We start from the raw sequence: 14,664 nt of genomic DNA on the forward strand, positions 1-14,664 counted from the left end.
ATGTAATTATAAAGTCATATTAAAAAGAACTACTAAAAATTACAAAAACACAACAAAATTATTAAACTTTAAAATTAAAATGGAAAAATAAAAAAATCTAATTACTAAATCTTTAAAATAAAAATGGAAAAATAAAATATTCAAATTGTTAAAAAATAATAGTATCTCAGTAATATTAAAATGTGTCCATTTGTGGAAAAAGTTGCCACCTTGTGGAAAAACTAGTTAGTGCAAAACAAATTTAAGACTCACATGTGAGTTGATTGTACAGAGTATGTGCGATTAGAAAAATCTGTCTGAAAAAGTGGGTCTATGATGCCTAATAATGCAGCCTACAAAGGCAGTTGACTAGGTTTTGGAACAGAAGACTGAGCATCATCCAGTGTTAGCTGGTTTAATATGGAGTCTGATTAGACACAAGGTCTCCTGGTTGGTGGAGATGATGATGATGGTGATACTGGAGGTGTAGTTTTCCCCAGTACCTCCTCACTGTGCCAATATATTTAATTTCAGTCATCCTTCCAATGGAGAAGCACCATCTACCAGAGACTGACTGAGTGACTAAGCACATGCCTTTTTTTAGCAGATGCTGACTGCAACAGTTTGTTTGGATTTTATTATCTCAGTTTTTGCCAACACACACTTATACATGTGTAAAAACTCCTGCATGAGCATCTGGAAGATCTCCGATATCCTGCCATATGCATTCTGTGACTGTGTCTCTAATGCACTGTGAAATACAACTGCTCCATTTGCTCTGGTCCTCTTTAAAAGGTCAGCATATCTGTTAATGGACTTCTTCGCACTTTTTGAATACTAGAGATGGACACACACACAAAAAAAAAATACATAGGAATAATGTATTTTTAGATGCAGTAATTCATCCGTCTTGATTTGGTGATATGGGACGGTACTTTTAAGGCAGCTTTCTGTAGAATGACACATTTAAACAAGTATCCTGTGTTTGTTACAGCACTATCAGTTTTCATCTTGGTTATGTTTACATAATGGAGACGAGCAAGAATACTGGTTCCTCACTTGGGTTCACTTTTATTCAGCTTGGTGCACTATTCAGAAATTAGTTTTATACCTCTCTGGTTTAGTAGAAAGAGTCACCTAATATCCTTCCTCGAATTAATACAAACATGTTTTTCTTCTTATGTCATTACTGCAATGCATCTGAATGTTATTATTATTATTATTTTTTTTTTGCATTACTAGGAAATTTTCTCTCCAAGATTGTTCGGTTATTTGAAGTGAAATATGACTGGACCCAAAGTAACAGCTGATATATATATATATATAACATATAATTTTATTTATTTATTTATTATTATTTTTTTTTTAATAATGTTATGAATATAATCATGTTCCATCATGGGCAGGCAGATTTAAACTGGTGTCTCTTCTGTAATTCCCAGTGCAGGTAATTATTAATAGTTTTCTCTAAGGAGTATTATACATCTTTAGCACACTATGATCTCTTAGGAGAAATCAAAATGATATTCATTGTCCTCTTTAAATCCTCCACTAAAGGCCTCCTTGCTCTTGCTTGTCTCCTCTGAGTGGGTGCTCATGTTTTTTCATTAGTTTCTTGATTGATTTGTTCTATTGATTTATTGACACCTGCTGGACAGTATTATTAATTTCCCTCCACTCTGATTTGTGCGTTTTGATGCTCTTACAAAACATTTTGACTAACAGAGGTTCTAGACCAAGGTACATATCAAGGTCATTCCCTCAGAGTTTTGTTGCCATCTGCTGGATAGAAAACATATTATTACTATGACTTAGTTTTGAACTGAATTGAAGTGCATTAGATGCAAATACCAGGCAGTTTGCCTGTTTCCCAGCATGCTGGGAATTCAGAGCTGGGGTTTAGTATCGTAACAACTCACTCAAGCCACTTTTGGATTCTTAGATTTGGCTAACTGTTAATGAATGAGGATGTGAATGTATCTTAGTAGGTGTTAAAGTGTAGACAGTCTTATGGAGCCATGATAAAAGCCTACACTGATTCAAGTGTGCCTACCTGAGGGCTGATTTCATGAGGAAACACCAGCCTTTTAAGTTTTATTTATTAAGGTCTTAACTGTCCATCCATGCTTCAGTGTTTGCACTCATTACAAGAGCATCACAGGAAAAGCATCGCACAAAATCAATCTATGATCGACTATTTATTTGGTGTGTTATCCATTGTTAAGGGTGGTATATTTTGAAATTTACACCTAGGGGCGCTAACACTTCTGTTAATTGGCTATGCAGGCATAATTAATGGCCTATGGCAATCATTTTAAAATGGCTTATTAAATAGCCTAGCTTATGCACAGTCTAAAGGTCCAGTCACATTTACTGCTGATCACTAAAATTGATTTGCATTCGCCTCATTGACCAACAGAAAGCTGATTTGTTTAAATGTGACCTCTGTGTAAACTGTGCTTCATACATTGCTACACTGTTGACCACAGCCAATGGACTATTGTGACCGGATCTTAAAGGGATAGTTCACCCAGAAATGAATATTCTGTCATCATTTACCAACCCTCATGTCGTTCCAAACCTGTATGAGTTGCTTTCTTATGCTGAACATAGAAGATATTTTGAAGATTGCTGGTTATCAAACAGTTGGTGGTTCCCATTGACTTCCATATTATTATTTTTTCTTCTGTGGAAGTCAATGGGAACTACCAACTGTTTGATTACCAGCAATCTTCAAAATATCTTCATGTTCAACATAAGAAAGCAAGTCATACAGGTTTGGAACGACATCTGGGTGAGTAAATGATGACAGAATTTTAATTTTTGGGTGAACTATCCCTTTATCAGTGTACGTGGCACTGCGTATTCATACTGTGTAATGTTCGGCACAAGCACAGCAGTCAACTGCTATTACTATAAAATATACTTATCAACAAAGAAAGCAAAGTTTCTGATACTTTTTACTCTTCACCGTCAAACATGAGGTGAGGGCTGTCAGATAAATACCTCAGATGATTGCTCATTCCTGTGAAGAATTTGCTGAAATTTTACTGGGTCACTAATGTACCAGATGATGTTTCAAATGCTGAGATCTCAACACTGATGGTTTTGATGTGTCTTTTATTGGTTGCAGTGCAAAATTGCACTGATGTTTTGCATAACTGTATGGCTCCTGTGTATATATGGTTTCTGATGTCAGCAAAATGTAAATCAGATGTAAATGCTTATTTTATTCTATTTATGTATTTTACAATCATGAAAAGATGTTAATATACTGGTACAAAAAGCACACAGTCTCATGCCTTCTGCTGTCACATGTCAGTATAGCAGTATGCTATTTTAGTATTAGCTAGCAGTATACTAAACCTTGTTAGAAATATGTTAATAACATACTAGAAACATGCAAAAACATGCTAGCAATATTTAAATCAAACTATAAACATGTTAAAACATACTAGCAACACATTAATACATGTTAGCAATGTGTTGAAATGTTAGAAATGTTAAAACATGTTAGAAACATGCTCAAACGTGCATTACATAACATTAAATCAAACTATGAACATTACTACAAACATGTTAGCAATGTGTTGAAATGTTAGAAACATGTTAAAACATGCTAAAAATGTTAAAATATGTTAGAAATGTTAAAACATGCTAGCAACATTACATCAAACTATAAACTTTAAAACATACTAGCAACATGGTAAATCATACTAGAAACATGTTAAAACGTTAGCAATGTGTTGAAATGTTAAAACATGCTAAAAATGTTAGCAATGTGTTAAAACATGCTAGTAGCATGTTAAAACAGATATATGTTAAAACATGCTAGAAAAATGCTAGTAACAATAAATCAAACTATAAACATGTTAAAACATGCTAACGACAAGGTAAATCATACTAGAAACGTTAAAACATATTAGCAATCTGTTGAATTGTTAGAAATATGTTAAAACATGCTAAAATTGTAAAATATGTTAGCAAAGTGTTAAAACATGCTAGTAGCATGTTAAAACATGCTAGCAACATTAAATCAATCTATAAACGTGTTAAAACATGCTAGCAACATTAAATCAATCTATAAACATGTTAAAACATGCTAGCAACATTAAATCAATCTATAAACATGTGAAAACATGCTAGCAACATGGTAAATCATACTAGAGACATGTTAAAATGTTAGCAATGTGTTGAAATGTTACAAATATGTTAAAACATGCAAAAAATGTTTTTAAGTATGCTAGTAGCTCATTAAAACAAATAACGTGTTAAAACATGCTAGGATGATAGTGGTATAATATGGTCTGAGATTTTGTTTTCCTGTCTTTAAAAAAACTGAAAAACTTAAAATGGAAGTAAAAGGGGCCATTAAAATATTGGCTTTCAATATTGGCAATATCATAACAATATTATAACATGCCACAATATGCATGTTAACATAATTTCAGTGTGGAAAATATAATTTACCAACCTTTTCTGTGTAAAGCTGTTTACAAATGTACAACTTTGTTGGTGTCACAACATAACGCTGCACAGTTTAGCAAAACTAGCTTGTTGAAAGTTATGAAACATTACATTGTAAGTGCCTTTGCATGACTCCATCACTATAACAGCACCACTTTTGTATCATTAATATGCCACATTAGTCACAATGACTCACTAAACATCCAGTCTTAAGTCAAGGTTTCCTTCACCCTCACTGTTTCCATGTGTCATGCTAGCTCACCTCTGCCAGCAACTGACCGCAATACCCATCAGCCATCACTAGGTGGAGCCAAACACTCCTTTATCATTACACACACAGAACGCCTCCATCACACTGTAGTGGTGTGAACATGAAAATGTACACGTGCCAATGACATTTCTGGCCCCTGCATTTGTAAATAAATGCCACGATGAGCGTGTTTATGTCTGCATAGGAGAAAAGGATGTGTCTGACCCGTGTAAACATGGAGGTGCTGCTAGGCAACATCATTCGTATGCCTTAATAAGGCAGTGTTCTCCGTCTGTCCACTCATTCACTGTTTAGTTCTGCATAGATCCAGGCCACCTGCTTATGCAATCATTGTCAACACACAACATGCTGGGGGAGAACCGTTAATCTCAATGTTTTCTTTCCTCCAGTTTTCAAATGTATAAATACTCTGATGCCCCTTCTGAAAGTGACAGTGTTTAGATAAAATGATGACACAGTGTGATCTTGTGAGTAAAAACCGACAGTAGGGAAAGATCAGGACAAGCAGTGCCAAATACGTCACTAATATTAATGTCCCATTCTGCTCTTTCCACATTTTTTTTCCTGGTCCCTTCAGAAGAGGGTGATGAGGGTCGGGTGGGAGGGGTCTCACAGTGGCTCTGAAAAACTCAGTCACTCCAGCATCTGAGTTGAGTTGAGTGTAAGTGGTCACACAGATCAGACTGCAAGACCTTTCCTCTCGGACAGCTGCAGTGAGATCGGTGAGCTTCAACTTTCTGTTTGTCATTTTACAAGAACTTTTTTTGTTGTTTTTCTAATGAATTTCCATCCATCTTTCAGTGTAATGATTGCTTGATTACATAACAGCTATTAGATCAGTGTAAGAGCAAATTGTTTTTGAGTGGTTATATAAATTCTGACGACATTATAAGGGTAAAACTGTATCCTAGGATGCAGAAACAACATGACCTATTCTGCTAGCTTCAGCCCACACATTATACCCAACAGATTCTAACATAATGCAGCACTAAAGTGTATCTGGACGCTTGAGGCATCTGCACTCAAATGCTGATTGAGCTTTTCTCAGGATTTAATTCAATTTTCTGAGCCACTTTTGCTTTGACTTTTAATCAGCTGGTCAACACAGGTGTCCTATCAGTGTATCAGTTTATCGCTTTAACTATGAATATGACCCACTAAGGTATGACAATTAAGTCCCCTAAAGGGGAATTATATTAAAATTCTGTTTCAATACTCTGCATTCCCCCAAGAAATGCTGCATTGATTCGCAAAAGAACGCAAAACTGGTAACATAAATAATATGACATGGGAGCAAATAAACTATATTTTGATGCTTTTGTGAGTGAACGCAGAGTTTGGGGGAATGCTAAATATTAGTGTGGCCAAATTGTACTATATTGTCCCCTTATTTTAATTTAGTTGAATTGTGGCCATTTAACTGAAATGATGGAACTGATTAATATATAGTGGGAATAAATTCTTTTTTTGTAGCCACAATTTATTAATTTATTGATTTACTTTTCACATGTCATGTATGTACTGTAATTTTGGTGAGCGAATGCAAAGGTTTTAGGATGAATGCAATAATTGTGAACAAATGCAAAACTTTTGTAAGAAGACACAAAACTGATGATGAAAATTCGAGTGGAAGGAAAGAAGTTGGAAAGAAGGAGGGCAAATAAGCAAACAGATTTTCTTGGGGAACACTAGGGAACTTTTGCAAAAGGAATTGTAATGTTTTGTGTGTGTGAACACAAAAGCATTGAAAGTTTTTTTTTTTTTCTCTGTTTCCTCCCATCTCTTATTTTTTCCATCACCAGCCCTTGGGGGCTCTGTAGACAACCACAAAATGCCCTTATACTTCATTTTGAACAGGATATATCATTCAAAACATAAGAAACTCTTTTTTTTGATTAAAAATGAATGCCTGGTTTGATATTTTCTATCTGATGCAGTGATATTAATACATTTTAAATGTCTTAAAGGGATAGTTCACACAAAAATAAAAATTCTGTCATCATTTACCATTTACTCATCCTCATGTCATTCCAAACTTGCATTACTATTTTATTCTGTCGAACAAACATACAATTTTTTTTTTCAATTTTTTTTTTCATTCAATGTAAATCAGAGGTGTCTAATGTTGTTTTGACCTCACTTTCATTAAATGAACTGAAGTAATTTAAACATTTATTATATAAAATATTCCACAGATGTCTTTGCCTTTGAGTCTCAGTTGTTTACAGGACTATGGGCAGAAGGTGCGAGACACATCCTAAAGCACTGGCTAATGTCAATGCCAACCAGCATGGTTTCTGTTTATGTTGAGATTAATATTTGGACATTGCCATTCGGATGTCCTTTTCCACATAAATGGATGCAAACGGTCATCATTATGTGTCTCCTAAAGCAGCTTGACATTTAATATGTGAAAAAACAACCACGTAAATATTTTTTTATGTAACCTGTTTGTTCAGAAGCCGCTCAAACCAGTAATTTGGCTGTGACTAATAGCGATTTATAGCTTCAAACAAGCATCTTGGGGTTTCAAAATATTTCTGTACTAGTAGCTCTCGCACAAAGTGTTCAGCTAGAATCTCTTTCGCTCAATTTTCCTATCCATAAACGTACTCCCTCATTCCCATGCACACATGGAGATACACACATCTCGTAATCTGGCTCCATCAACACCTCCTGTTCCTCTTTCTGTCCCAGCTGTCACTGAAGATGGAGGGTGAGAAGGGAACATTAGAGCCAGGTACCAAAGAGCAACCTGATACGACAGGTCCCCTGACAGCCGAACAGCTGGCAGCTATAGAGGATGAAGAGATCCTCAATAATATGGTAAGAGGCAGCTAATGGCACTACAGTTGCAGTTGGTTTGTTATCATAGTTTGTCTTAACCATATTCAGGAAAGCGTTTCTCTTCTGTTCATTGCATGTACTAGCTAGATAAGGCTGTGGATTTCGAGGAGAGGAAAATGATCCGCGCTGCCATGAGAGAACTGCTGAAGAGAAAGAGGGGTGAGGACCAGGGCATGTCCTTAATGTCACATATTCAGTATATATGGCTCAGAAATGGTCTGTTGAGTCTAATGTGCTTCCCAACATTATTTTTGGTTAATCTCACAAAACTTGTTAGGAATATTGATCACATTTAAGTCAAAATAAATTAAAATATTTTGCATAAAGAAAATGAAGTTTTTTGTGACATTATTACTGTAAGCATAATTCATGCCTTGCTGTACTGTCTTTAGTATTTATGCTAATTATACTTAGTGGGGGAAAAGTATCTGGACAGGGCAATTCTCATAACTGTCGATGAGATTTTTTTTGTATTACAGTACTTAAATACTGTGTATTATTTAGAAAACAATAATTTAGATAGCTTTTTTTTTTTTTTTTTTTTTTTTTTTACTGTTTTTTGAGTTAAACTCCTCTGTTTCTGTCAGAGCGGCGTGATAGGGAACGGGCGGCCCGAATGGAGACCCTGCGTCAGCAGAGTGGTGGAGGAAAGACAGCTGCTGGTCTGAATAAGGACCAGAAACCCACTAATGTTACGAGCGGCGCTCAGTACAATGCACACAGTGAGTGAACATTATTCATGAGGATCTGAACACTGTGTACCTGCTCTTCAATCTGCAAGGCTTTGATAACCTTCCATATCTCTTTTTACCTCACCTTGGGTACAGGGATGGCTCAGGCAAAAACATTTTCTCCACCAACCTCTACTTCCTCTCCAAAAACTGTGGGCAGGTGAGTCATTCCTAGAGTCCTGACAGGACGACAGCATGGGACGGATCCCATTGACCGATTGTGTTGTTTTCCTCCTGATCTGGCTCAGTCCCATGTGGCCAGGGTTAAAGTGTCGGGCGGCTCAGCAGTCGGGGGCCCAAATACCAAAGATGTCAAACAAATGCTGCTGGACTGGTGCCGAGTCAAGACTGAACCATATGAGGTGGGCCTGAAGAGACAAAATAAGATCAAATCAAACAGTTTGTTTTGCTACTTGTCTCAGGCTCTGCTAGCCTCCTTGTGTGAATCTCACGGATACATCCAGGTCACATTTCACCCCAAAATCAAAAGAAAAAATAAGACACTTTATCATAAAGAAAACCAAACCTATTTTATGACTATAAAGATTTTTGGCATTACGACATTATTTTTCATGACATATAAGCACATTTTCTACTTATTGTCATGCTTATGCATCCTGATTTTTTTTTTTACATTTAATTATGTAAATGCTCAATTTTGATTCCCTTTATTACAACCAAAAACTGTATTTTTTAATTTAATTTTAATTTAATTTTTGTGTAAATCAGCATAAATTGAACAAATACTGTAGGTATAATTTTTTTTTTTTTTAATTTGTGAATTAGGTGTTTGGTAGTCAGTGTCTTTTATCATTTAAATAGTGCAAAAAAAAAAAAAAAAAAAACGAATGGTCCTAAAAATGGGCTTTGTTTTGTTTAACCAAAACACACTTTTTTATTTTTTTTTCTTCTTTACAGCTTTGTTGTGATTCTCCCTCTTATACTAGTTTTTATGTTTAGGGTGTGAACATCCACAATTTTTCGTCTAGCTGGGCAGACGGTCTGGCGTTTTGTGCCCTGGTGCACAGGTTCTTCCCAGAGGGCTTTGAATATTGCACTCTTGACCCCAATGATCGCAGGGCCAACTTTGAGAAGGCATTCAAGACTGCAGAGTAAGACTTGACACTATTTATTGCATCCACCTTTGCGTGTCTAAAAGAAATGTTTGGGGCATACTTCCCCTGAAAAAGAAAGAAATAGCATTTTCATAATCATATAAAATAATACTATAATACAAAAGAAATATTATAATAATGATATAATTTATTAGTAATAATTGCAATATATTCAATCATTCAATATATGAATAATTAATATAATTTATTTTATTTATAATAGATTTTTAATTATAATTAAATTATAATGTATTTTGAATAATGCATTTAACGTGCATATATATATATATATATATATATATATATATATATATATATATGTATATATATATATATATATATGTGTGTGTGTGTGTGTATATATATATATATGTGTGTGTGTGTATGTATATATATATATATTTTTTGCATTTTATATATATATATATATATATAAAATGCAAAAAAAAACAAAAACATAATGGTCCTAAAAATAAGCTTATTTTTCTTTATGCGTGTAGGAGACTAGCTGACTGTCCTCCCCTGCTTGACGTTGATGACTTGATGCGGATGCGAGAGCCCGACTGGAAGTGTGTGTACACGTATATCCAGGAGTTTTACCGCTGCCTCGTAGAGAAAGGCCTTGTCAAGACTAAAAAGAAGATGCCATAGAAACTTTAACATTTTGAACGTTTTCACTCTAAATAACCAAAGGACTACAACATGCACACGTGACCTGACCTGAAGCTTCAACCAAAGATCAGTCTATTATGTACTTATGCTCTGCTCTGTTTCATACGCGCATGCAGCGGATGAGGATTATAACCTGCGTGTTTTGCGCTCGGGTACAGCTGGGGCTCTGAAACCATGCATTCCACTGAGATAACACATGCATTAATCTCAGTCTATGCTCAGAGATTGTGTGAGAGTGTATTTGTGTGTATATGTGGATGGCTTTTTATGGTACTGCTACTCCCTGTTTTGAATGCGCTCCAGCACTGAAGACACCAGGCTTATAAGGGCATGAGATTTAATGTGGAATTATACTTAACCCAGATTTATTGTTTGTTTAAAAATATAGACAAGGGCACTTTTACTATTATATTAGAGTTCAGAAAGAAAAACAAAGCCTCGAAAATGTCTCATTCGTCTCCTACAGATTAGAAATGTCACCTGCTTTTGCTTGTTGAAATATGACAGCTTGAATAGTTTTTGGTTTCTCTCATTTTGTTCAGGAATTGAAGTCTATTGTAATAAGCGTTTGCTTGGTACTAAAAAAAACGACCATAGAACTGCACTAAGAGAGATTCGGTCCAATCAAACCTCTCACTCAGGGACAGAAGGCCGGAGGTCATTTCCAAGTGCTTTTGAAATGTTCTTGACACTTTATTTGCTGCATGGCCAAAGACTTAAGTGCACTTTAGATGTGTATTTTGAGCATATTGACACTTCTATTGTTAACTAGTGAAATATGAGAAAAATATGACATTAAAAATATAATACGAATTATGTAAGTATTATTATCTAGTACTTTAAGTCATACAAGTATACAATTTCTGTCAACCTGTATGTTTGATTAAATTATGTGTGTTATTTTCCTCCCACAATGCCCCACCAAGTGTTTGCCAAGTATTATTAAATATGATAATCTTCTCTGTGCGTTTTTTCTCTTTACTCACACACACAATTAATACTGGACTTTAGTGACAAACCAAATAATATCACAAAATTTCATCAGAAACAATTGCTAATACTTCAGTGATGGTGCTGTTATTTTCCTACTAAAATGATGACACTTCCTGAAGGATTATGTAATTGTGTTGTGATAAGATTTCCATGTTTAATAACTGATATTGAGGACGCAGTAAATTAAAACTATAAACTCATTATCTCTTAATACAATATTCTCTGGGAAATATATTCTGTTAAAAATATTTTGAAAATGTAAAAAAAAAAAAAAAAAAAGAAAAAAAAAAGGAAAGAAATGATGAAACACCTGCAATATTTCTTAATACATTGTCACTTTTTCGAGTTATAAATTAGTGCAGCACACGGGAGCATTACAAAAATGGCAATATCCACTTAAATAAATCATGAAATTACTTTAAGATGATGTTGTGTTCGGAACGCTAAATAATTTGAGGGGAAAAAAAAATCCTAATACATTTTCCGATTTTAGACAATAGCCTATTAACTCAAATAAAAAATTATGAAATGATTTCTGTTCAAATAATAGTATTGTTAAAAGTTAACCATAACTAGCCTAATATAATTTCCTTTTTTTAATAACTGTAAGTTTATATATAAGCCATATGTAGTTGGAATGACTAAACCTTCAACATCAGGATAAATTTTTGCCTGGACTGTGAGAACAGCTCTCTGAGATGTCGATCTTTGCAGTCCTGACGATTTCATTCCGCTCGCGCTGATGCGGCTGATTTTACGTCGCCTTACGTCATTTTTAGTCAAATATAGTTTGCTAGTCAAGAGTCTGTAGAAGATGTTTCACGCACAGTTTTCGCTACCTTTCCTCGTTCCCTCTTGGGACTGACGTGTCCGCTCTACATCACTCATTATCACACCTGTCTGTGTCTGTGTGAGAGAGATGTGCACGAGCGTCTCTACAGGACACACACACACACTCGCGCCGGTGCAGAGAAACAGACAGGTAAGAATTCTTTCGAAATCAAGTTAATAGTGCTTTTACGAAACGAAACATATAGGTCGACGAGGCAGTCAGATATGAGCTCTTACCATGTTTAAAGCGACGTTATTCACCTCGAGACACTGCAGCGTGTAAACAAGTGTCTTCACCCAAACATCTTTGAAAAGAACCAAGCGTAGCCTATCTGTCAAACACACTAGAGTTAATTTCTCGTTATTTCCATAACATGAGATGTCCTTCTTCCTATCGGCTTGCTGAATGAACTCATCCGCAGCGCGTGCTGACTCGTAACTGACCAGCGAGGACAGATGACCTTAATGATACCGGTTCATTAGGAAATGACGATTATTATATTGGCTTCTCGAGATTTCATTTGATGTCTCTAGGAGATATAAAAATATAATTCTTCTTGACACATGACACTGATTCTTGAGACAAGACCAACTGAAATAAAAATAAAAGTTCATATATTATTAGTATAATAATATTTTGTGTTAATGTGTGCAGAGTAAATGATTTTTTTGGGGTGAAATCTGCTGTTTTTTTCATTTTCTCACAAAATAGGTGTAATTTCTTGCCTATCATTCAGTATCAGTCATAATCATCTGATACAAAAATAATGTCCAATATTTATTAATAATAATAATGACAAATCCAGCATTGACTGAAATGAATGAATGGAAAGTAGGCCTACAGGATGGTTTCAAACTAAATTGTCTCTTTCATCAGACAAACATTTTAATGTCTTGAAATACTATTTTGCATATGCTGCAGAATTTTTTTTTCTTTGTATTACTAGTGACTAATAGGATCTAAAACTCACAAACAATTGGCAAAAAAGCTGAAATATCATGATGGTGAGCAAGAAAATATAAGCACAATTAATTATATATGAAGAGATTAATAGAAAAAGATCTCAAGAACCTGTGACCTTGCTTAACTCAAATCAGGTAAAATATGACCAGGTGTAATGTTTTTTTTTTTTTTTTGTATAAGCATTAGTCATTTTTATGACCTTTTGTGACAACATGCCCCAATAGCAAATAATATTGTCACATAGACCTTTTTGTAAAATTAAAATAAAAATTAAGCACAAAAAAAATTCATTAAACCGCAAAAGTGTAGCAGGTAACATACAAAAAAAAAAAAAATTGTTACTTTGTGAATGTATTTTTTCAGTTGGCTCTGAGTCCATTCAGCCATTGTAATAATTTGTCATCATTATAAATGATGACCTGTATATGCCATCTTATTATAGTGCACTAATTACGGTGTGAGCAGACGAGCTCTTATATTACCTCACTGTATTAAACTGCCTTTGCATTGATTAACTTTACTAAACATTATTTTTATATATAACACTTAATTATTTGAATGTATATTAATGTACATTTAAATAATTAACATGAAAATAAATATCAAACATTAATTCATATGTCTTCTCATATATATATATATATATATATATATATATATATGAAGACATATGAATTATATATACATATATATATATATACATATACAGTACAGGTCAAAAGTTTGGAAACATTACTATTTTTAATGTTTTTGAAAGACGTTTCTTCTGCTCATCAAGCCTGCATTTATTTGATCAAAAATACAGAAAAAAATTTAATATTGTGATATATTATTACTATTTAAAATAATTGTTTTTAAATTTATTATACTTTAAATTATCATTAAATTTTTAGGATCATTATCACATGATCCTTTAGAAATCATTCTAATATGATGAATCATTATCAAAGCTGGAAACAGTTCTGCTGCTTAATATTTTTTCAGAACATGTGATACTTTTTTTGGATACTTTGATGAATAAAAAGTAAAAAAAAAAAAAAAAAAAAAAAAAAGAGCTATGTTTTTAAAATATAATATTTTGTAATAACAATATACACTACTGGTCAGTAATTTGGGGTCAGTATTTTTTTTTAAATAAAATCAATACTTTTATTCAGCAAGGATGTGTTCAATTGATAAAAAGTGATAATAAAGAAAATATATTATTAGAATATATATTATTAGAATTTATTTTTGGAATAAATGCAGTTCTTTTAAACCTTTTATTCATCAAATATATTAGACAGCAGAACTGTTTCCAACACTCATAATAAATCAGAATATTAGAATGATTTCTAAATGATCATGTGATAGACTGGATGTTACATGTGACACTGAAGGCTGGAGTAATGATGCTGAAAATTCAGCTTTGCATCACAGGAATAAATTATTTTTTTAAAGTATATTCAAATAGAAAAACTATTATTTTAAGTTGTAATAATATTTCACAATATTACTATTTTTTCTGTATTTTTGATCAAATAAATGCAGGCTTGATGAGCAGAAGAGACTTTAAACATTAAAAAACATTAAAAATAGTAATGTTTCCAAACTTTTGACCTGTACTGTATGTGTGTGTGTGTGTGTGTGTGTGTGTGTGTGTGTGACATCTGCGTTGCAAACGTTAGAATTATGATTTGCATAAAATATATCAGCTATAAACATAACATCCCCTTTTATGAAATAATTTAATAATTATAATAATAATTTTCACATCCTACTAAGTATGTTTTTATCATCATCATTTTTTAGGCT

The 14,664-nt window shown here is 33.7% G+C and overlaps 1 protein-coding gene and 1 long non-coding RNA gene across 3 annotated transcripts; one reads left to right on the forward strand and one right to left on the reverse strand.

Annotated features, from left to right (window-relative positions):
• Positions 1-5,327: 5,327 nt before the first annotated feature.
• Positions 5,328-11,042, forward strand: LOC109084174 (smoothelin-like protein 1). Of its 2 annotated transcripts, XM_042764827.1 has the most exons (8): positions 5,328-5,439; positions 7,415-7,543; positions 7,648-7,723; positions 8,152-8,286; positions 8,392-8,455; positions 8,534-8,657; positions 9,256-9,407; positions 9,911-11,042. In XM_042764827.1, exons 2-8 carry the CDS (start codon positions 7,427-7,429, stop codon positions 10,059-10,061), a joined length of 819 nt encoding a protein of 272 aa, XP_042620761.1. In that variant the 5' UTR covers positions 5,328-5,439; positions 7,415-7,426; the 3' UTR covers positions 10,062-11,042. The 2 variants fall into 2 exon arrangements, with proteins under 2 accessions (XP_042620761.1, XP_042620762.1); XM_042764828.1 differs by lacking the exon at positions 5,328-5,439 and having other exon boundaries at positions 7,430-7,543; positions 7,652-7,723.
• LOC122146403 lies at positions 7,055-12,358 on the reverse strand. The gene is made up of 2 exons (XR_006160963.1): positions 12,144-12,358; positions 7,055-8,663 (listed from the first exon to the last, which is right to left on the reverse strand). It is a non-coding gene; the product is annotated as an uncharacterized LOC122146403 (long non-coding RNA).
• Positions 12,359-14,664: the final 2,306 nt, after the last annotated feature.

This window comes from Cyprinus carpio, chromosome A10 (assembly GCF_018340385.1).
Source record: "Cyprinus carpio isolate SPL01 chromosome A10, ASM1834038v1, whole genome shotgun sequence".
Classification (NCBI taxonomy): Eukaryota; Metazoa; Chordata; class Actinopteri; order Cypriniformes; family Cyprinidae; genus Cyprinus; species Cyprinus carpio.

Coding starts and splice junctions, on each gene's coding strand:
- LOC109084174 (XM_042764827.1), top strand. CDS start 7,427: ATGGAGGGTGAGAAGGGAACATTAGAGCCAGGTACCAAAGAGCAACCT. Junction 8,287..8,391: donor CGCTCAGTACAATGCACACA/GTGAGTGAACAT, acceptor CCTTGGGTACAG/GGATGGCTCAGGCAAAAACA. Junction 9,408..9,910: donor AAGGCATTCAAGACTGCAGA/GTAAGACTTGAC, acceptor TTATGCGTGTAG/GAGACTAGCTGACTGTCCTC.